The 23,059-nt window shown below is 42.9% G+C and overlaps 1 protein-coding gene across 5 annotated transcripts in view; it reads right to left on the bottom strand.

The window, feature by feature from the left end:
• map7d1a (MAP7 domain containing 1a) overlaps positions 1–23,059 on the bottom strand; it is a 42,867-nt gene that overhangs the window by 5,367 nt on the left and 14,441 nt on the right. For 2 of the 5 annotated variants that reach the window (XM_041942521.1, XM_041942520.1), the window contains exons 2-16: positions 21,728–21,934; positions 17,533–17,601; positions 16,485–16,505; positions 12,962–13,125; positions 12,568–12,679; positions 9,975–10,079; positions 8,530–8,652; positions 8,261–8,406; positions 7,759–7,889; positions 5,830–6,068; positions 4,353–4,620; positions 3,382–3,562; positions 2,333–2,437; positions 374–424; positions 225–285 (exon numbers count right to left, since the gene is read on the bottom strand). In XM_041942521.1, coding sequence (XP_041798455.1) covers positions 225–285; positions 374–424; positions 2,333–2,437; positions 3,382–3,562; positions 4,353–4,620; positions 5,830–6,068; positions 7,759–7,889; positions 8,261–8,406; positions 8,530–8,652; positions 9,975–10,079; positions 12,568–12,679; positions 12,962–13,125; positions 16,485–16,505; positions 17,533–17,601; positions 21,728–21,934 — 1,983 coding nt within the window. The remainder of the gene's footprint in view (positions 1–224; positions 286–373; positions 425–2,332; positions 2,438–3,381; positions 3,563–4,352; positions 4,621–5,829; positions 6,069–7,758; positions 7,890–8,260; positions 8,407–8,529; positions 8,653–9,974; positions 10,080–12,567; positions 12,680–12,961; positions 13,126–16,484; positions 16,506–17,532; positions 17,602–21,727; positions 21,935–23,059) is intronic. The other 3 variants (XM_041942523.1, XM_041942522.1, XM_041942524.1) reach the window with 3 other exon arrangements.

Here is a 23,059-nt window from a genome sequence, read left to right as displayed (position 1 = left end):
GAGTCAGAAATCCACTTCCAAGTGGATTCACGCAGCCAGCTGGTCACAAAGTATCCACTTTGTTTTGAATCCCTCCACAGATAACACATTAACAGGAGATCAATTCAGACAATTACCCTTAACGATTGCTGGAGATTAAAGGCTTGTAGTGTGTAATGATTTTCCTCCATCGCTGGAGGATGTTTTGTAAAAGGCAGCCTTGTTCAGACTGCTGTTCTGCTTACCTTTGCTGCTCTCTGCCTCTTTGTCATTGACGTGTGCAAGAGGGGAGGACTTTGTCTCTTTCTGTGAAGACGGGAAATGTTTTCAGTCATTTTCAATTGGAAAGTTAAACGTTTGGCTTGTTTTGCTTAAAACTGAACAGCAGATGTACCTTGTCGCCTCCATCTGTCTTGCGTGTCCTCTTCATGATTTCCTCCAGACGCTGAGAAAAGAAAGAGGAATAAGAAAAGGAAAACGCCACATGTTTGTAGATTTTTGTATGCCAAGACAGTGAGTGATCAGGGCAGATGTGTTTATATAGTAAAGAAATAAAGGACTCAGTTTTCAAAACACCAATCAAACGTGGAAGTTATTAATACATCATTCACAAGAAAACCGCATTATTTAACTCTGTTAAAAATTGGGTTAGGTTTAGTGGGCTAGACGGAGCCCACACACCTTGTTCTTCTAGAAACTGGGGTTTCACATTGTGCTGCTCATTGCTTCTCTTCATCGGTGAAAAGGGATTTCCTGTCTCTTGTATCTAAAGCCATTTTGCTTGAAGTGAATGCACAGAGTCAAACTGAGGCCATTATGTCTCCAGGTGGAGGGCTGTGTGAATAATGATGAAGCAGCACTTGTGTATTCAGCTGGAACACCCGCGTAGGATGGTCGAACAGTGCACAGGAGGGTCGAGGAAAGACGATAAGTCCGTACTGTACTGAAATGCAAGCCGTTCTATGTGGCTAATTTGTATGCACAGAAGGAAGAAGTTGGATACAAGATGCGACCTTCATCTGAGGACACAGCTATCCTGAGACGGCGGGGCCGTAACTGCAGCTGCCACTCATAAAAGCGAAGCGTTTTTAAGATCCAAGATTATTCACGGACAGCTCACACACTCATGGCTTTGGCGTCTACTCTGGCTGCAAAACTTCTGCTTCAGGACTAAACATTGTTGTTCGTCTGGTACGCTGCTGTGTCACCCTTCAGGATTCTTTTAACCTGTGCTTACTGACCACAAACTTCTCCTTGTTGAGGTGATAATAAGAGTGGGCCAGTCAGTTTTGGTAGAAGTAAGAGTAAATAGTGTAGTCTTGTATAGCCGGCTGCACCTATTATCATTATGTCAGAAAAAAACACTCTGGCTTGTTTGTATTTCTTAAAACCAGTGAAGATGGTTTTGGAATTTGCATGACGGAAGGTGAGCCCTGGCATTAAAATGGCCAGATCCTTGCAAAAGAAACGGTAACAGCTCAGCATTATCAGCAATGATCAGCGTGCAGGTCGCTGGCTCAGAGGTTATCGTTGCTTTCCACCAGTTGTTTGAACACGGTAACACGCAGATAGCAGGAAGGGTCTGCCAATGGCGGGCTTATACTCACAGGCTACATCCGGTGAATCAGACTAGTACTGGTGTGTTGTACACTGTGAGTAAGCGGCGAGTCTTTGGGGAATAGGACATGCTGTTCTTGCAGGCTAATTCCTGCAAGGAGGCAGGGCTGGCACGCTTAGATAAGAGCCTTTTTACACATGGAGAGAAGATGAGAAGACGGGAAGAAATGCTTAGCTAGCATACAGAGGCGTGAGCTTACTGGACATGTGGGTGGTGTACTTGAGTAGATGGCCATTGTCACAGAACACACACACACATGTGCAAAGATGTGCACAAACCCACACACACGACTGGCACAGCGAGGTCTCCATTATTAGCGTTTATATATAGCTCCATGCTCGCACACAGTCTAAGCCCTGTTAAATCGTGGCATGCAGACAGCCAATCCAGGATAAGCCAAAAACATCATTCATCTTGGTTTCAAGGAATCAACTGTCAAGCCTGCTTTTGTCATGTCAAAAGACCACAGAGTGAACGTATCCCAGAATACAGTGAGGGACGAGAGCTAATTATAAATTAGCTCTGAGGTGTATGAGCCTGGACCTTTACTACTTTCAATTTAGAGGTTTTTAAGGCTGTTTTATTCCTAGAACATCTATGTAAGGATTATTTAAGAAAGGACTGAGAATTAAATTTATGCTTTTATTATTATTTAAAAAAAGTGCATTTCTGTTGGGAAATGGGTGACTTTTAAACCTGAAAGAACAATGATGCTGGGACAGATGTTTGCCCTACCCTTTTCCTCTCCAGCCTCTCCTGCTCCTCCTTCTGGAAGTGCTTCTCCCTCTCCAGACGCTGCTTCTCCGCCTCCTCCCGGGCTTTAGCCTCAGCCTCTTCTTTCTGAAACACACACAGGCGAGAATCCGACCACAGTTTTAATGCCGGCAGAAGGGGGAAAAAAAAAACTCAGCCAAAATAACATGCCTTTTACGTAACAGGGGTGTGGTTGCTCTCTGCAATTATTGTTTACAGCCACAAAAGGGATATTTTCCTCTACCTTAGAGCCAAAAAGATCTATTTTCAACATTTACAGCCTCATGAGGACCATTCAAAGTGAAATACAATACTTGAGCATTTGCATAATTATATTGGATTGTGTTTAACCACAAATGCCACTTCTGTGAATGACCAGGAGGGGGTGGCAAAGCGCAAGCGCTGGTCAACGGACCATTCACAGAGATAAGAGCTGAGCATGTTAGGGGTCTAAATACTGCCGCATTTCCTTTTTTATTGGTAACCTCTTCCTACTAATCAAGCGTCATTCTCCTGTGCTTCTCCCCCCTCAACATCCACAAAGAGTCAATACTGCTCATCATGGTTATTTGACAAGCTGAAAGGTAAAAAGGGCACATTGGTTCTAGATACCTGCTCACCAGTTTGGATTGATATTTGTCTTCAAGGACAACAACATCCAAGTGATGTAAGAAATACTGGACTGTGCTTTTGATTGTGATCAACAAAGGTCAGTGTGAGGTGAGCAGCTGAGCTGAAACAGTAAACAAGCGGCGTTGAAAAACACTGCAGAAGACCGGAGAGTGTGACAGTTTGTGGTGTGATGGGCAAAGTGCCTGGGAATGATACGAGGGCGCTGTGAGTGTGCATGCATGTGTGTCTTGATCTTTACTCAAAAGGCAGTAATAACTGTCGCAGTGGTGCTTGAGGGTTACTGTTGTGGGCTTTAAGTTAACCAGACGTGTACACTGCACCGCATTAACACCCACCCTCACTCATAACTTCCATTTCAGGTGTTTTCTCTGCATGCTGGCTGTTGACAGTGAGCATACCTGTTTTTGCAGTCGCAGGTTCTCCTCCTGCTCGGCTTTGGCTCTCTCTTGCGCCTCCTTCTCCTCCTGCAGGCGCTGGGCTTCGTCCCTCCTCCGCTGCTCCTCAGCCATGGCGCGGGCCTCCTCCTCCCTGCGCTGCCTCTCCTCCGCCTCCCTCGCTATTCGCTCCTCTTTCAGGATCCTAAAGAGATTGGGCATAAGGCTGAGGATGAGCATTTTCCACAAAATCATGTGCCAGAGACTCTGAATGCCGTAAACTATTTAAATTATTCTACTGACAGGACATTTCCTTTAGTTTACACTATCTCGCTGAACTGCACAAGCAACAAGAAAGCAAACTATTTAAGAAAATGAAAACAGAAGAAGAAGAATAAGTGCCAATAAGACATCACAAGCAACTTGCTGTGGTTAGAATCAGTAAGCAGGCTGCCTGAATGCTTACACCCACCACGGCCAATGTTGAATGATGTTTCATTCAGACATGCATGTGCTTTGATAATGCCTTGAACCTTCCTGTTCAGTTTTACTCATTTCATTTCATTTATTACACGGGAAGTAGCTAAATGTCCTAAGTGATGTTTGTTTCGCAGCATAAAAAGCTACAGCAGCATATTCTACACTAACCACACAATACACATTAGCATTTGCTCAAATGGCTGAGGGTGACATTGCAAATGTGCATTTTATTAACGGTTCCTCCAGTCCCCTGTATGACCTTCTGTACAGTTCTTGAGAAGGCTGACAGGGAAAAAGAAGGTTATGGGTAGTTAAAGTAATAGTGTGTAAGAATTGGCCATCTGCAAAGGTTACAAATTGTACCTTTTAAATGACCAAACCTCTCAGCTTTCACTCACTTTGGACACAGACATGTTTAAAACTCCCTTTTCTCTCCTGCACAGTGAAAGAACTTGACAGATCAGCACTGCTGACCCTCTCTGGTTGTATTCTCAGGCATATTAAAACCGCCTGACCTCTCCTTCTCCTCCTGTTCGCGGCGCTCCTGCTCGTCCCTCTCCCTCTGCTCTCGGGCCTGCCGGCGTTTCTCTGCCAGGATGCGAGCCGCCTCCTCTGGGTCGTTGGTGCCTGCCATGGGCTTGGCTGATGGAGAGGGCACGGGTGACGGAGCTGAGTGGACCGGCTCAGGTGAGGGGGAGGCTGCAGTGGTTCTAACTGGGGTGCTTGACGCATGGGGTGAGGCAGCGGTGGAGGACACAACGATGGCAGGAACCAGAGGGGAACCTAAAACAGGGAAAGCAAGTGTCACAGAAGAGACAATAACACAGGGATCTTGTGCTGTGTGACTTAATAAAAAACTTTAATACAATTATTCATGCTTCCCTTCAAGTAATGAGTTTGAAAGTCATGTCTCTGGATCATCATTAATAACACATTTAACCGCAGCCTTTTCTCTTCACATGCACTCTGAAACATTCTGTCCCAAGTAACTGGAAATCATAAACAGCCGTAGCTTCAGCCTAAGAACTTGGTAATTACACAATTAAGGCTGATTAGTGAAGCCTCTTAGTGCTGTGTGTGTGCAGGCACAGACCATGAAGCTGTGTGTGGCTCACTAACTACATTCCCTTTGTTTTCATGGTTAATTACGCCTGATGGTAATCTTTGCCTGTTGCTTCCTGAAAGAAATACAGACTTTCCAGAGGCTTGTTCACATTTTCCATAAGACCCATTCTTCTGGCCAGAAAGAGACCAAGTCAGACAGAAGAACTCTTTGGGAATAATAATTTAAAAAAATAGTACAGTATGACTCTGCTTTGGAGGGAGGCTAAATCCAGATGTGCTGTATCATAGTGCTACGTCATAGGACTGTGCAACTAGGACAGTTGATGGCTGTGGGGATGAGAAATTGCAACAAAATGCAGATTTGTGTGTGCTGTACACATGCAGAAAACATAGACTAATTTAAGTCCACTTACTATCTTCTGCAGCTTTCAACAACTTTTCATGATGATTAGCAGATGCAGCTTGCTCAGAGGTCAACACATGACATAATCATAAAACTTCGAACACTTGATCGCATGTGGTCAACCACAGTTACATATGTAGCATCCCCTTGTGGTCTACTGCTGAAGCTTGCGAGATGAGGCTGAAAGCTCTAGAAAAAGCTGGTAAATGGATCTTGAATTAAGAATTGTTTGTCAAACTACTATTTCCAAAAAATCTAAATATAGTAAACGTTGTCACTGTTGCTGGATTAGATCTTGTTCAGGAAAAGGGGGCTGATCTAAATGCTTACTGCTCACAGAGCAGGGACCTCCACACAGGAACTACATCTAGTCCCTGTTATTTCCAGTCAAAATGCAGGTTTATTTCTTGAGTGTGTCCTGCAGTGGAAACATATAATGAACAGCAACTCTAGACTGGTGCTTGTTGACCTTTTCAATTCAGTCCAGCCAGAAACAATCACCATCAAAACTTTTTTGCGCTCACTCTTTCTCTCCTCGGGTGTGGCGGGCCTGCGAGGCTCCTTCACTCTTTCGAGGGGAGCGGGGGAAGAGGTGCGGTGGTCTATCCTGGCAGGGGTCCTGGCTCTTTTGGGCCGACTTTTGGGAGTCGACGGGCTTCCACGTGTGGACGAAGGCTTAGGGGAGGCAGCAGGGCTTGGAGAGGCAGTTCTGCCTTTAGGCGTGGCTGGAGACGACGGCCGTTGTCTTGATAAAGGACTGGGACTGGAAGAAAGGAAAGGATTAAAAAAATCAATAAGACTGGTGGGAATTTTATGTCAACAAGATTCTTAATGCATTTACACCAAATTGGTTGCATTATTCTTTCAGACCTGGGCTGAAAATTGGTTAAAAATGACACGTGTCCTGAAGAAACCTGACTTCAGCAAACACACAGCAGACAAACCACTCAAACATTGCATCACCCTTAAAATGCATTATCAGTCAGCATCCCGGCTATACGCAGGCAATGCAACACTTGGAGGGGAAACATCCATTATGCTGAAGAGGAGGTTTTTTCCTCTGGCCCTGACAGCTCTGCCAAGCTCTTTGCTGCCTTTTTGTTGAGTCAAAAGAACTTTTTTCTCCCATTCCATCCCTTCTGTCATGGATGTCATTCATTTCAGTGGCCTGGGGGTAAGAGAGGCGGTGACCACCCGTCCTGGGATCTTTCACTCAGTGCCTCGGCTCAAACAGAGCATGAAACATCCAGTCGTTATCATGCAGACGTAAACACGGTCGCTCTGGCTAACCCAGCCGCTGACCAGAAAAGAGCTGAGGGTCGAGGGGATGTGAGGTTAAGTTTGTTTACAACATGGTCTGCGTGGCCATGTCTGTTTAAATGTCCCAATATGAGATTATCATATCTGTGATTATTCAAGTGCTTCTTAACATACGTAGAGTAATGTAATATTTTTTTTAAGTGCGCATGGTGGCTTTAGATTATAAGCCTTATATGGGGCTGTGCCCTTTTTGGTTTGAGCTTTCACATTTACATATATTCATATATTCACTGTGTTCAGCTGTTAATGTTCAGCATAGGCCAAAATGATTTAGACCTGCAACCAACAATTATTTTCATGATCGATTAGTCTGCCTGTTGTTTTCAGAATCAAGAGTTATGTACAGTATATACAGTAATATGTCAGAGGTTTATTTATTATAATTTCACAGACTCTAAGATGGCATCTGGAAATGTTGTGTTTTGTTTAACTAACAGTTTGAAATAAACAAAGGAGAGAGGTGCAGCAGATCTGAATATGTGACAAGCTGCAACCAGAGAAAGTTTAGAATTTGTGCTGGAAAAATTAGTGGAATGATTTTCAAAATAGTCTCTGATTCATTTCCTATTAATAAACTAACAGATTAATCGGCTCATTCTTTCAGCTCAGCGGTGATTATACCAAGTGCTTGTAGGTTTGCTTGATTAACTGATTCATTGACAGACAGAAAATTGTTTTTCATAACTGTGAAATTCTCTGTTTATTATTGTAAAGAGCATAGTCTTTGCTGTTGGGCTCTGGCACACTACTATATGACACTTTGTATAATTAATTAGTAAATTAATTGGTTATGACAATAACTGTAAATACTGAAAATATTAATCCTTTATTGCTCTTGAATCGGGTATGAAATTGAGAGCTACATTACTTCAAATGAGAGGAAGATGACTGACTTGTTGTTGTCACCCAAAGGGGAAAAGGGTGGCAGCGTAACACCAGCAGTGATAATGGATCATAGGCTTTGCTAAATGTGTAAACAGACACTTTATTATCATGATTATAGGTCTGGTTGATTAATCAGTAGATAGATCAGTAACCAGGCGGGTGGTAAAAATGAAACAAAAAACTGAACTGAACCGAACTGAAGGTAAAAATTAAGAAAGGATAAATAAAAAGAAGTAGAAATGTTTTACCTTGGATCAGGTCTGTGTCTCATGCTGGGTAGAGACTGTCTCTTCTTAAGCACCTTATCTTTAGTGAGCGCACTTTTCTCCTTCTCATTCTCCCGTTCCTTGTCTTTCTTTTCTTTCTTGTTTTTATCCATCTGTATGACAAAAGAACGTGACATTCAGTTGTAGTAAAAACACAAAATAAGACAAGACATGGTACAGGTTATTGTACATAAAGAACAGGAAACGAGGAAGTCTAGTCAGGGGCCATGATTCGCTCTCTTGGCAGCAGTTCAGTCCAACAACATCACCGTTAAATTTTCAGTCCGTTTCTGGTGAATGGTAAACCCACTCGTAGAGACAGACTCAGCTGTTCTGAATTTCACGGCTGTTTGGCTACACTCTTCTTCCCAGAACATCTTTCTCTTGATAGAGTCCAGCCCTGCGGCACCTGTTCAAAGACTGTGACTATACCTGACTGTCAGAGAAGACAACCGCAGGGCAAAAGCTCATCGGGCAGACTTACGGGTGTGGAGCTCCGTCTGTGCTGGCGCTGGGTGATGTCGGGTGTGCTGGACGTCACTCTCCAGCGGTCGGAGCAGCGGTGGTGGGGCTGGTGGGCGCACAAGGTGAGGGGACTGGCTGAAGCCGAGCGGGGACAAAGAGGAGAGTCTGAGGAGAAAATTGATTCTACGTTTAAAGCTCGTCGACATTCAATACAGCGGCGGACTGTAATGAATTTACCGTGAGACACAAACTAATGTTAATCCATCTGGTTTTTTCTTTTCAACTTACGACCATCTTTGCCGTTGTTGAGGACACTTGCAGCACTGCGGCTCCTGGCGAGGAAAGACAGCGTTGGCGTCATCAGCCGGTCGACTATACTGCTCTCCCATGGACTCAGTGCAAGGCTACGGGCTGCAGGCAGGAGAAAAAGACCGATCAATGCATGTTTTTCTATTAACTTCGAGGATATGTCTCAAATCGATGTCCTCAGTTGAACCAGAACTTTGCTGTAAGTACATCATCCCCAAAACGTGGTCAAACCTGAAGTATTAGAGGAAGCTGAGCCCATTTAAAATCAATCTTTGAAGAGTTCATTATCCAGAGACTGTACTAAAATGAAGGCTAAATCTTACCAAAGGGAAAATTGAAAGAAACAGTTATTCAGGTTAAGGCTCACGTGCAGCAATATGCCTGCAGGCCATAAAGACCCAATCAAATACACAAAACCCAATAACCCACCTCAGTGCCACCCATAGAGATTACAAGAGAAAGAAAATGAGCTCAGTAAATGTGTCTCCTATAACCTTGGGCTGTAGTGGTACCACCCAACAGAGGAGAGAGTTATTTGAAAAGCTTGTCTAGACAGTGAGTCAGTTATATATAACCGCAGCCTTGAGCACACAAGCAGAGAAGAGGAGGAGTGTAGACTCATCAGTATTTATTTGGGGGATACACCTTCTTTTTTGGCTTTAAGGTGCAGGATGTGGACGCTGTTGCAGTGAATATTCACAGACAGGGTGTGTAAGAGAGCGACAAGAGGGATGGGGTTGTATCTATTTTTTTTCCAGCAGCACAGAGGAACAGTACCTGCTCCGGGGGAGTTTTCAGAATACATTATCTCCTGAAAAATGCTGATTCACTCACTAACTTTACTTTTTTTTTTTAACTCAGAAGTTTCTCCCTCTCTGCAGGAGTACACCGTGACCTGCTTCCCTTTCTAGCTGCACTCCAAAGCATGGAGAAAGGTTGAGTTAAAGAAATATTTGTCATTTAAAAACACCCACCTACATTTCATCAAGCAATAACACATTCAAGACAGTAAAAGACATCCCTTCTCCAGGAAGTTATGATGAAAATGAGCACAAAAGGATCCAACTGACTGTGCAAACATACGAATGGCACCACACAATGAACCAACCAAAGGATAGTAAAAAGACAGCAAAACACGAACACAGTACAAAACCCACATTAACACAGGAGCATGCGGAGCATGTCAAACAAAACCCCGACCCACATTCTGGAGAGGTAGGGAAAAAAAAACAGAACTCATAGTGGTTTTGGAAGATGGAAATGGGTCAGCTGTCAACCATCAAGCACAAGAGAGGGACTGAAATCAGAGAGGGGAAGAACTGAAAAAATAGAGGACGATGATGGACGGGTTCGGAGGTGTTGGCGGTGGCAGAGTGATGGACACAGTTAAACGGTAGGAGGGGGCATTCCAGATGTTGCCTTACTTCTGCTGGGGGAGTTCCAGAGCGTGGCGGAGGACTTGGACAGTCGCTTGTTTATAACAGAGTCCACGTGTTTGGGCAGGTTGACCGTTGACACAGAGCATCTGCCTAAGAAGCCAAGAGAGCGCCACACAGATGTTCACACAGGTCACATGATCGAGAGGAAGAATGGGAACTTCTGTGGCGTCATGTGTTACGCTCGAATGATGCCTCTACAAACACACACCCACACGCTGTAAAGTAACGTATTTGAAACGTGAGCAACCCCCATCATAGCACATTCCTGCGTTCTGATCGTATATATAACAACATCCGCTGCTGTACGGTAAATGCACGCACACAGTACACCATATGTTCACTTCAGCTAGCCGTTAGGTGTGCAGGCAGGCATCTGTGGCACAAGATACGTGTCAGAAATGATATTTATTGTGTCTGAATGCCTCAAAGGCTACAGCTTTTAAAGGGTCATTTCACTCGAATCACCTACCTCTCATGGTATTTAGCATTGCAGATAGTTTTGGTTTTATTTCCAAGTTTTAAGTTATAGTATCATAAATTCTGGTCTTATTTAAAATAGCAATTTTAACAAAAAAATAGCAAAAACAAAATATCTGCCTCTGAGATTTTTAACACAACCTCAGCATAATTCAAGCGAATGGACTTTTTAGTGCTTACAACATTTAAAAATGACCTTTAAAAAAAAAAACAAACTAAATCTCACTTGACTCCAGAAAAGGAAACAACTTTGTTTTTGGGGGGAATTTGGGTGAAATGACCCTTTAAGGTTCTTCTCAAATTCCACTTGAAAGATTAACATAGGTTTATACATACTTCACAACGACACCAATTCCAAAAGACGCGTCAACCACACTCAGTAAAGCTACCAACACAAGCAATGAACAATGAGAGACAACTCAAGACAACCAAAAACCTTGAATCCTTGAGACCACCTGCATGCAATACAAGTGTCTATTTCCCTTTAATACAATGCAATCAAATGAACACTCTTTATCCAAACACATGATTCAGACAACAATATGCTAATGGTACAGTATTACAGTAGACCTGTTCCAAAAAAAAGGTGCAGTTCTGTGTAAAACAGTTACACAGATAAACAGTTTGTTTGCAAATGACTGTTTTCTGTTTTTATCATGTTTTACACAGCGTCCTAACTCTTTTTTTTAATCAGGGTTGTAAAAAGTGGGCGATGCAGTATCCTTTTCTGACAGAATTCAAGACGAGTCCTTTAAAGCATTCCCTAAATAACATCCCAAACTCTCAGCTATTCCACTGCAGCCTGTTTACGCTTGTGTACTTCCGTCATCTGACAGCCGGCAGGCCGGTGAGGGAGGAAGGAAGGCACAGATTGATTAGAGAGTCAATAATTCCCCTGGCATATGGCAGAGGCGATTACACGACATAAGATAGACTCTGGATTCTTCCGATTTAGAGCCCGAAGTTGGGAGGATAGCATAAAGCGACAGAGGCATCCATCAAGCTGCATTGTTAAAACATCATTTCTACAGTATCACCTAGCCTCTGCAGTCAGTGCAGACTCTGATCTCATCTGCTGTGGGCCTGTCAGGACATTTATCAATTCGAATTAAGCATTACAAGACTTCATATTGCTGCTAGTCAGTAGAACCTTGCTTACTGCAACTGTTGCAATAAAGCAGCTGAAAGATTCACTGTGTGCGATCAATACTGTACGGTCATGATCAAGGGCTAATGAACCTGAAGTGAGGCTTCTAGGATAGAGCTGCAGTAGCTGAGACATCAGAGGAATTGGCGTGTTAAGGTAGAGGAAGTGTGACTGATGCAGCAAAGGCACATCAGATTAAAATATGACAAGAGAAAACCTCTGGTGCGGTCCAGATCTGCTCGGGCAACATTCCTGATTGTGTACCTGCCAATGTCTTATGTAACCCCAGCACTGAGCATAGAACACTGTACAACTGACGAAGACGTGTGTGTTGCGGTTGGGACTGAGAAGCAGACAACACAAGTCTTTTTTTCCTAATTAATTTTTAATTTCAACTGATTAATTTTTTCCAGGCATTTGTTGAGCAAAAAAACAAACATTTGCTGGTGTCCGCATCTCAAATGTGAGGATTTTCTGTTTTTTTAGTTCAAAATGTTCTCTTTTTTCTGACATTTTACACATGAAATGATTAATTGAAAAAAAATAGATGAATGATCAACAGTGAAAATCATTGGAAATTGATCCTTGTGACAGGACAGCTGGCGGACAATCCTAATGTCCCTTCAAAGTAAAGCAGCTGTCAGTCATTGATAGAAAAGCATGAAGTCAGGTCTGCTTTTGATTTCACAGGTGTTTCTATTGTAAGAAAAAATATACACAGAAAAAAAATATGATCCTCAGTGAAAACAATGAGCTGCATGACAGCAGACTGATGCTAAAAATAATTTTCCTCTGACGGACTTGGACGTTGTTAATGGCACTGACATTACGAGCCAAGAATGGCGAACAAAATCCTCACAGATAGACAGAATCTTTTGCCAGTAAAAGCGCACTGATGCTAAATTCCAGCAGGATAACAAAAAGGGTGTATCGAGATTGGATCAGTGTACTCACTTTCTTTCTGGCTGGAGTTCTGGTTTAGCGCGCCAGCCCAGGACCATCTTTGCTGGCGGATTTCAGCCCACGTCTTCTTGGTTGACCTGTGGATGGCTGCCTCATAGCGTTCCTGGAAAGGACACAGGAATCGTTATCAGGTGTTCAAATGTCCAATGCATCAAAGATACTGCAGAACTGGGATGCATAGTACGTCCTCCACCTGAAAAGCCTGGATTCAAGCACCTAAACCAGGCTGGCTTAGATGTCCTTAAGCAAAATCCTGACTCTCAGCTGCCATTCCACTGAGGAAGGGCATTAAAATTTCACCTCTGGGTACAAATGCAGACGTACAACACCGTCACATGTTGACTGGATTATTTTTAACACAGCCAGTGCGCTCATCCGAACGTACTTTATTCTTCTCCAGTTTCTGTTTCTGTCTCTCCTCCAGGGCGGCTCGCCGCTTTTCCGCCTTAATCCGCTGTTCCTCGAGTTTCCTGCGGCGCTCCTCCAGCTGCTGCTCCCTCAGCTGCCGTGCCTTCTCCTCCTTTTCCAGCCACTGGGTCTTTTTAGCAGCTGAGATGGGACAGAAGACACGGTCAAGAGTCATATTTTAGCAAAAAAAGAGCATTGGACAAAGCAGCCCTCCCTCTCCTCCCTGCCCTTTCAGAATACTTTAGGTATCATATGCATTTTCTTTGAAAGGCCTGCATCAGTATTGACTTAAAAGAGCAGTCTGATATCTGCTGAGAGCCACTATTTGACACGTCTTTTGATAGGCTGGGGATTTTCAATAAAAATCGTGTTTGAAGCTTGAAGAAAAACCCAAAAAGTCAAGCCTCTCTGATGTTTACTTCACATCTAAAGCCGTCTTTGAATAAAATATGTTTCCCTTCACCTCAATCGTACTTTGTGTTTGGAAAAATAAATTCAATTACTTGACTTTTTCAGAGAATACCGCATAGTGCCGAGACAGATACAGTACTTCTTAAGTGACACTTTTATACCGCACTAATCGCATCAAGCCTCCACGTCAGCTTCAATAAACCACACACTTTGATATGGAAATCGTCTCCTTGTCCCTGAGCCATTCAAAGAGGGCGTAAAGAAGCCTTTTGCAGCTGCCTCTCTGTGTACACAACTCACCATATTTCTTTCAACTGCAAAGCAAAACCTCCATGAAGAATCAGCCTCTGCAAGGAGGCTAAGCTTAGTTCTCTGAAGCACTTGATGCAACAAAAGCAACTGGTTGTGGATTTCAGATTATGGTTACGGATCATTGCAGAGATGCTGGAGGCTAGAGGGGCTAAAATTTATTGGGAGGCCCACACTGTGGCTTTTATCTAAGAAGGGAACAAAAAGCTGAGTTATACCAAGGCACCGCTTGCCAGCACCTTGCGGCAAAGAAAATATCTGCTGCAGTGCGTATCTCAGCTCATCACAGCTTGATGGCCTCGATTAGAGAGAAGCCACAGCTTTACCTTCCAGTGATACAGATCTGTAGTACAATGAAAACTGCTTCATAATTCATTTACTGTACTGTGATGAGAGCAGAGGAGGTAGTAAACCGCTGCAAGCGCAGTGTTTAAGGCTTGCTGGGATAGATAAGAGGGTTTCCACAGCCGTAACATTTCCTCCTTCCTCACAAGGGAAACCTTTAGGTCACAGTCTTAATGTAAAAAGACTGCACCCTCTCTTTGCAAGCAAATCAAGTCTGTGACAGTGTGTAACACTCATTTAACAGAAGAGTTTCAGTGGTTTCCCAGCTGGGAGCTGATGAGATGTCCGATTCTGAATATCTGAAGGTGACATTGCTTTAAAATAAATTCAACAACTCTCTCCTGACAGTGATCAGCACTGACAAGTAGTGCTGGGACCAACTATAGTAAGATCATTAAATAATCATAAACAGAGCACTACTCTAACCCTCGCACATGAAGTATTTATGCCATTCCACCAAAGACTTCTGCGCACTCCCGGCCAATTCCCTGATGCAAGACTTTCACGTAACAAGGAGTCAATAAGACACAAGCTTGGATGTGCAGGGTTTTTCTAATTGTGCCCCTTATACTACTAAACTGGTAATACCATTGGGCAGGATTGATAAAATCTCTTTTAAGCTGGTCTTGTAAACACAATCTTTTATCCAGGTCTGACAGAGTATTATATCAGAGCCGTACCATCTGGCATGCCCTGGTGATCGCCCAATTAAACCGATCCACGCTATGAAGTGTGCCAAAGTCATCTTACTGCTGTTGAACACACAGCTGGATTAGACAACACTGCACTACTGAAAGCATGAGCGTGATAGTTTCAAGAAATCAGTGTCATGTGAGGATATAATGTATGCCATGATTATCCAAATGTGATAAATATAATGCAGCCTCAAGTGCCTTTGAGAAAGCCGAATGAAAGTGGGGCCAACATGGCATATCTGGACTCTGTCTTACAAATTTCTCTCTAAGTCTAAGGCAATAAACACCACGGACGGCATGCACCACACTGACAGTACCCCATGAGGTTACCATAGCTGATAGAAAAAATATCCGCAAAAGTTGTGACATTAACATTCAGCTCTGTATCTAAACGAGCGAACACTAATTTACATATGTTCTATTTCAGGAAACTTTGAACTGTGTGATTTTGTCTTTGGCAGTATTAAGTTGTTTAGTTGTTTGTAAATTCGCAGCCAAGACAAACTGGCTGCGAGCATCTCCAAAACCTCCAATTTCTCCACTAAGATGGTAATCACAGCAGTTTTGTGGCATGTGGTTCAAACGTGCTATCTTTAAAAATCCAAGGAGCTCTGTGGTGCAGTTGGAATATGTGGATGAGCAAAGTTCAAACTCCGGGCATGTCACATCTTCGTATATGTGAACCAACAAAGAACGAATAATAAATTATATAATCAGATATATGATTGGTTAAGAGATCAGATTATGCCTACATTATTTTTACGAAAGACACACTGATGATGTTCAGAAAGAGAAAAGGTTAAAATTAGTTGAAATTTCTAGGATGAAAAAATAAAGCAACCATGATTTTAAAACAAGGAACACCAAAGGGATTAAATAAAACAGCTACAGGGCTGGGCAATACGATCAAAACTCTATATTGCTGTCATTCCTTTATGTACAGTCTTAAGAAAATGACAATAAAGTTTCCGTTGTGTTTTCCCTGCAATCAGGACTCCCTGATACTGACAAGTCTACAATATCAGCAACATCTGCTGAAGCACCAGGTTTGGTTCTTATTATTTTATATTCCTAATTCAAACAGAATGTGATCATTTGCTGATCCATTTTTGCTTTGTTCTGTTTGACCTCCTCAACTGTTTACAACAGGTTTGGACAGAAGCAGCTAAAGACTGGGAAAGTTGTGGAACGCTCCAAAAACACCTGTTTGGAACATTCCACAGGTAAACAGGTTGATTGGTAACAGGTGATAGTCTCATGATTGGGTATGAAAGGAGCATCCTGGAAAGGCTCAGTCGTTCACAAGCGAGGATGGAGCGAGGCTCACCACTTTGTGAACACATGATTGGATAAAGGATGTTACTACATGGGCTCAGGAAAACAATTATCAGTAAACCATTCATTTGCAAATGACTGCACTCAATTTTTTATTTACGTTTGAAACAACGTCCCAATCCTTTTTGGAATCAGGATTGTGCATACTGCGTTGCTGTAAATAAGGTGGATCAGGCATAGATAGAGAAGAGGCATGTGACTCGATATGCTTTTTAGGGGATGGTTCTGAAGCCATACATACTGTTCAATAACTCCTAATGTCTATATTGGTATGTTTTCAGGTTATTGCCCAACTCTAGTTAAATCTACTGAACTTCATTAAGTTGAGACATCCAAATGAAACAGAAAGCTTGAAAAGGGACATCACCACCACCACCACCACATACACATAGGTGAGTGGCTTACCTTGTAACATGCTGAGCTCTTCTGCAAGGGGAAGGGGTGAGAGAGAAGACAGAGGCAACTGTCAATCATGCAAAGCAGTGTATGACCAGCGTGTAGCCAAGTGACAATGTGACAGCCATGTGTTAAAGAAAAAAATACGGGCTTGCGCAAAGAGATGTAATATCAGCTGACACAGACAGCACAGCCATGTCGGTCGTCACGGCGCCAAAGGAAAAGGCACCGAGGAAATTTGGCATCAGTTGACCAAACAACGTTAATTCAATTTTGAGCCAAAATATTCTGGGGAGTTTAGTTGCTTTGACGACTCAGTGCTGCTGCACGGAACAAATTTCAAATGAAGTCATTAAAGATATTCATCACACTGCAAAAAGCTGCTAACTTGCCAAAACAGCTACCTTTATGAAGACGTGGATAAAAAATGACACATTTTTTGTCGCTCGTCCAATATTTTTTGTCAATGTGAGGAATGTGTCTATTTAACTCAAATCGTTCATACATTAGCATACATTTTAGTGCAGAGGTGAGCTAATGAGGCAAACAAACGTTTAGCTCGTTTCAGCATGCTTGTGGAAAATGAATGCTCGATCGTATTTGGTAAAATGGTGGCTTGACTTTTGCTGACTGCAGTCAATTTTGTGCAGGAGCCCGAGCTGCCTTTTTATCCTCCCTGTGCTACAGTACATGTGCATGCCATCTGCAGCCTACAGCCAACCCAGCAGCGACACAACTGACACAAGGTAAAACAGCAACCTCTTTCACCCCAACACTAGGGGGAGCGCTCTTCCTATGTAGTAGGCCAGGCATGTCCAAACTATTCCATAAAGGGCCGTGTGGCTGCAGGTTTTCGTTCCAACCAAGGAGGAGCACACCAGGCCAGCCAATCAACATCAAGGGATCACTGAGTTATCAGCTGAAGACTGAGCTCAGCTAATTAAGCTGGTGTGCTCCTCCTTGGTTGGAACGAAAACCTGCAGCCACACGGCCCTTTATGGAATAGTTTGGACATGCCTGTAGTAGGCTAGTCCTCCCACCCCTTGTTTCCACTTACCCAGATATTTGGCCTTTTCCTCTCTCCGCTCCTTGGCAAGCTTCTGCCTCTCCTCTGACTTCATGAGGTCTGGGATGAGAATAGAGGTGGGGGGAGAGAGGAGAAAAATACAGAGAGGATGTGGTGAGATGTGTTATTTTGTAAACTTTTATCAACTCCACTCCATGATTCAGCCCCATCAGATCTTGGTTACAGAACATTTATTTGAAGAAGTTCATTAATCTTGACATTTCTTTATGTTTCCTTGCAGGTAAAAACAAAACAAAACAAAACACAATATTTGATCGTTTGATCTGCAAAACCAGCACAACCTGAGAGAAATTCAGTATCTGAGAATGTTTGGCTGTGTTTATCACCGAGTGAGATTCATGACATACTTCCATATAAATTAGCAATCAAGGTTAAAAAGCTCTTACTAAGTACTTAATTAAAGCTGGTTAGTCAAGCTCGCCGTAGCTGGATTCCTTGAGGGCTAATTGTGTTGTGCAGAGAACATATAATTTAGCCAATTTCCACAACGCTACATATCTACTGTGGGGTGAAAAGAGCATAGTGTAACTCTTATTATTATTCAGTATAACTAAAACAGCATTTTGTTAACAAAGCACTTAAGTTACTGGCAATTCCTTAAGTTCTAAATGCTGTAAATGTATAATTATTCGTACAGTAATATGTTTTGTTGAGGCAACAGTGATGCACCTGCGCCCTGATTAACATAAATATTATTAGCAAATGTTTTCTTCACTGCTGCAAAGTCAGCGCTGCAGAGGACTTTAACTTTGAAATGTCACCACAAGGAAATGCATGCCACAAGACAATGACAGGAAACTGGCAGCGTCAACATTTCTGCACTGATGCTCACAAATGGCTGAAGTTTACTATATTTTCTGGTTTGAGAAAGAACGTAAAGAACAAATGTTTGAAGAAAAATCTTCACGGAAGCCAAACTTCTCGGCATAAAAGCTGCAGCATGTGGCCATGCCATCTGGATGTGGGTGTATGTTTGAATGTGATGTGTTATGACTACAGGGGAGCACTTACATGTCTTCTCTGTGTGACAACTCTGATGTCTCTCTCACATGTAACATTCCTTCCAAATACCTCAGTGGAAACACTCAGTGAAAAAAAAAAAGCCGAGGGGAACAGCAGCAATGCGAGCAAACACTGAACTGAGCCATTTCAAGAATTTAAAATGCATCCTTTCTGGTGAGCTGGTTCTCAATCCTGAGAGAAAATGTTGTCAGTCTGACTCGCCAAAAGCACCCTTTGCTTTTGTATGTCCTCCAAAGAACATCCCATTGAAAATATTTCCCTATAGAGCTATAACAATTAGTAAGCAAGTCATTAGTAATTTCAAAGCAGAAATGGTCAAAAGAAAATCACTGTTTACAGCTTTTCATATGAGAGTATTTGCTGTAAACTGAATATCTTTGGTTTTTAGAAACAGAATAAGACATATGAAGACATCACTGTGGGCTCTGCTAATTTGTGATGGGCAATTTTTGGGCTTTTTGCTGACATTCTATAAACCAAAGTAGTCAATAATCAACAAAGAAATGTACAGATTAATTAATGATAAATATATATTAAACAATTGCAGCCCTACGTAGAGCACAAATATGATTGCAGCAAATTCATTGATGCTTTGTCGTTACTGAGCGATTTCATTTTACAGAATTGCAGCTGGACAACATAAACCTGAAATTCTGACTGCGATCCTACAATGTGTCATTGCTTTTTCAGAAATCATGGGATGTTTTCAGGACAGTGTTTCCCTATATATTTCTGCAGCCCACCCACAGACGTTAGCTTGAATTGTGAATTAACCAAAACACCTTCCATGTGAAACCATATATGCAATCATATATATACAGTTGTAGTTTGTACTACTACAAATAACTTGTCCACCACTGGGAAACGCTGGCACAGGCTGCAGTCTTGATCTTTCTTGAGTCTTCACACCATGTCATCCCCCTCCAGACTTCACAGACCAGATGTTCAAAGTCAAACACAAAGGAACTCATCCTTCAGCAATGTCTAATAGGGGGAGGCGTGAATCATAAGAATCAATCTGCCATGCAGCCTTCCCTAAGAACAACCCCTGACCCACTTTGATATTTATAGGACTACCGAGAGCCCATGTGCACGGGCTTGGTCAGTGTGATATGCTGCTGTTTGCAACTCACCACCATGTTAATCATAACGTCACATGCACAAAGCTTCCGAGACAAAAACAGACTGGCCTAGAAAACGCTGCAAGGTGCATTGCTTAGCCTCCAGACTGTACACACAGACACTCTGGCATCTTCTCAAAATGACAGCTGTGTTTTATTTTGTTTGCCTCTAAATTGGGGTACAACAGGAGCAGTGCGGGGTATTCTATATAGTGTAAGGTGCAACCCTCATTGTGGAACTTCAACAGACACGCCAAGGCCAATGGCCCACTTAACTATGATATGCAAATCTGCAAGCACAACCACTACATATGTTTGGATGTATTTCCAAACTTTTTACATTTGGATGTGACGAAGAGTACAATTGGTTGCATGATCTGCGTATATTGCCGTTTCCATAGCTACACCTCAGTTTGAGAAAAAAGCATTGTTACAGTTGTGACGATGTTACAGTTGTACCAGTTCTCCCATGAAGCTATTGTCCCTGTATGCTTTCTGTTTGTAGACTGAGCGACTACATGTGTCGGCTACTGCACAGGATTACTGGTACCTGTGAATGTGGAATGTGATGTGGATATGTTTAGTCATTATCTAAATATTAACATCTACTATCTGCTATTAGATTCTCTCAATGTTAACAAAAGTGAAAAATAATTTGTGTATCCACACTTTAATGGATTCGTCCTTGGCCCATGCTACACCCTTCCACCAAGTTTCATGAAAATGGGGCAAGTAGTTTTTCCATAATCCTGCTGACAATCAAACAAACCACCCGATAAACAAACCAAACTGAAAGCATTACCTATAATGTCCTCACAGGTAAGTTTCTTTCACTCTTCTCTTCTGACCCAACATACTCAGTCCAACCAGTGCAACACCTCTGAGGTTCTCTTGGACAGAAGCAAATCACTGCTTTCACAGGAAAATGTTTTAATATGACAAAACACAACTGCGCAGCCCATTACCAAAAGCGAAAGCTCCCAACTGAACTACAAGCCTCACCATTTAATTTTACTAATTAAGGAGCCATGGAGTGCTTTTCATCTTCATTATATCCCTCTGGGTAGTTCAAAACCTCCCAAGTAATGTGCTTTACAAAACCAGTAAAGGGCTTGAGGAACAGAAGGGAAGTGAGGGTCATTTTAAGAATTAGGAGCCTACAAACACAACTGCAAATTTCACTAAAATACACCAAATATTGGGAAATAAACAGAATACTGGGAGCGTCTTGAACTGATGTGGCTATGGTCGTAACAAGGGATTGAAACTGGAAGTATTGTTACAGATTTGGGAGCAGTCTGGGCTTTGGGGGGTGTATCCCCATCACCTCACGCTAAGGGAATAAAGACCATGACCACAGTGAATGGATTAATGGATAAAGAATAAAGGGGAGAGAGAGAAAAGAGGCTTATGCTCCAAAAACCCTCAAACATGCTCCTTCGAGTTTGCATGTGCTGTTAGCCAGTGGCCGCCAGGATTTCAAGTGGTGGCATTGTGGAAATATCTACGGTGCCAGGAGGTCAAACTAAATGCCGCGCTGGCATCGCTCACTGAAATGTGAGTCCTATTCACGTTCCTTTTACCTTCCTTTCATTCGGGTCCCGTGCATTGGCCGTGATCGGCGCTGGCTATCCACTTACCAAGAAAGCTCATTTGTCCAAATTTTGCAGATATTTTCTTTCCTAATTCAATTGTGCCATAAACCTTTGAGCCCAAAGCTGAGATGATGCTCACATAGCAGCTCGTGCCCCATGCTTGTTCCAACACTTAAAGATAAACTGAGGCTGCTTTATTGGATTTAGTTTCACGTCTGAAAGCATGTGGTCGCTATCGCTCAGATGCTGAAGCATTACGTTGCCTCAGGAGAGCTGACCGAACTCCAGCAGACATAATTGCACCATTATAAGAGCTGCTTCATGTCAGGCCAAATTCGCCTTCCATTATAGGTTTTCCCTTCAGGACACTGAACTCTATACACGCAGCATAAGTACTTCACAGGGTAAATTTACATTTTCCTTTACCTTCCTTCCTTTTTGACCTGGGGACAGGTGATGCAGGTGACCCAGGTGATCGAGGGATGGCATCAGATTTTGTGGGGGTGGCCAACCTCCGGTCTGTATCCTTCTTAGCTGGAGACTCCATTTTCTGGGAGTTGTCCGTCTTCGGGGGGCTGCTTTCCCCCTCCGGGTCAGGCCTCGTGCGGTTTGTGTTCAGATCTGAGCAGGGAGCTGGTCAACAAGAAAGACAAAGGGTAAAAAACAAGTGAGGAAATGACAGGGGAGAAGGTAAAACAGGCACAGGGATGGAACTCAACCAGTCGGGCTTCATTCCTGTCGCTGCTGGGCCTATGAAGTAGCTTATTGTGGATGACGTAAACTTCCTCAAGAGCTGCATATATCATGTGTGAGGGGTGGAGTCCATGGCTATAACGAGAAGACTCTTTTCTTAGAGAAACTGTTGAAGTCCATAACACAATTATGAGCACTGTAACAACATAATGACACAGAACACCTCCAAAGAAACGATCTGAGCTCCTCTGTTTCTGTACAATGTTTCTTTCAGTTGTTAAGCAACATTATCTGCTGCAGAGATTACACCATTTGCTCAGAAGCACAAGATAATAGGTCTTAAGATTGCCCCTTCTGACTCAACACCTAATACCATTTCTACTCTGCACGACTGATTTATGGACAGACCAGCCTGAGAAAATGGCCCGACTCCCTGCCAGAAAACCAAAAAACAGTAATTGCTTTTTGGCATCCTGATGATTCTATTGAGGTGAAATGAACTGCTAAGGAACCCAGAATCAGAGTGATCGTCTTCCCAGTAGTCCCCAGTTCCCCAGAAAGTGCTCAAGCTTGTTTTTTGATGAAAACGACTCGATAGCTGCCAGTTTAAGCTTGTGAGTCATCTCTACTCTGAGGCTTTAAAAGTTTTTCGATAAAAGAAAAAGCTGGGCCGGTTTGTCGGGACAGTAGCTTCACTCACAGCGCCATGACTCACATTTGGCAGGCTGCTGCTTGAATCTCCTACTCAAACATTGGTTTGCCCAGGCTTTGACGGCCAAACAAAGACCCCAATGGGAGGGACACTTGGCTTTGTCCACTCAGCACTGTACCCCTGCGCTCTCTGTGGAACCATGTTGGAGCACAGTTTCTTCTGCACAGTCTCTGAAGGTAAACACTGGGGCAACATGCTATAAATTATGCAGACTTTGGCTAAAAACAACACAGACAGTAGGGGGCTGTCACTCTGAGACAGTGAATTCACAAGATTTACTCTACAAATGCCGCGCTATTCAACAGTTTGCATAGAGGAGCACCAATGAGCAGCGAGACTAATGCTGTGCAACT

The sequence above is a fragment of the Chelmon rostratus genome, chromosome 8 (genome assembly GCF_017976325.1).
Source record: "Chelmon rostratus isolate fCheRos1 chromosome 8, fCheRos1.pri, whole genome shotgun sequence".
Lineage (NCBI taxonomy): Eukaryota > Metazoa > Chordata > Actinopteri > Chaetodontiformes > Chaetodontidae > Chelmon > Chelmon rostratus.
Note: the sequence above shows the minus strand (reverse complement) of the source record. Positions and strands in the feature narration are given on the sequence as shown.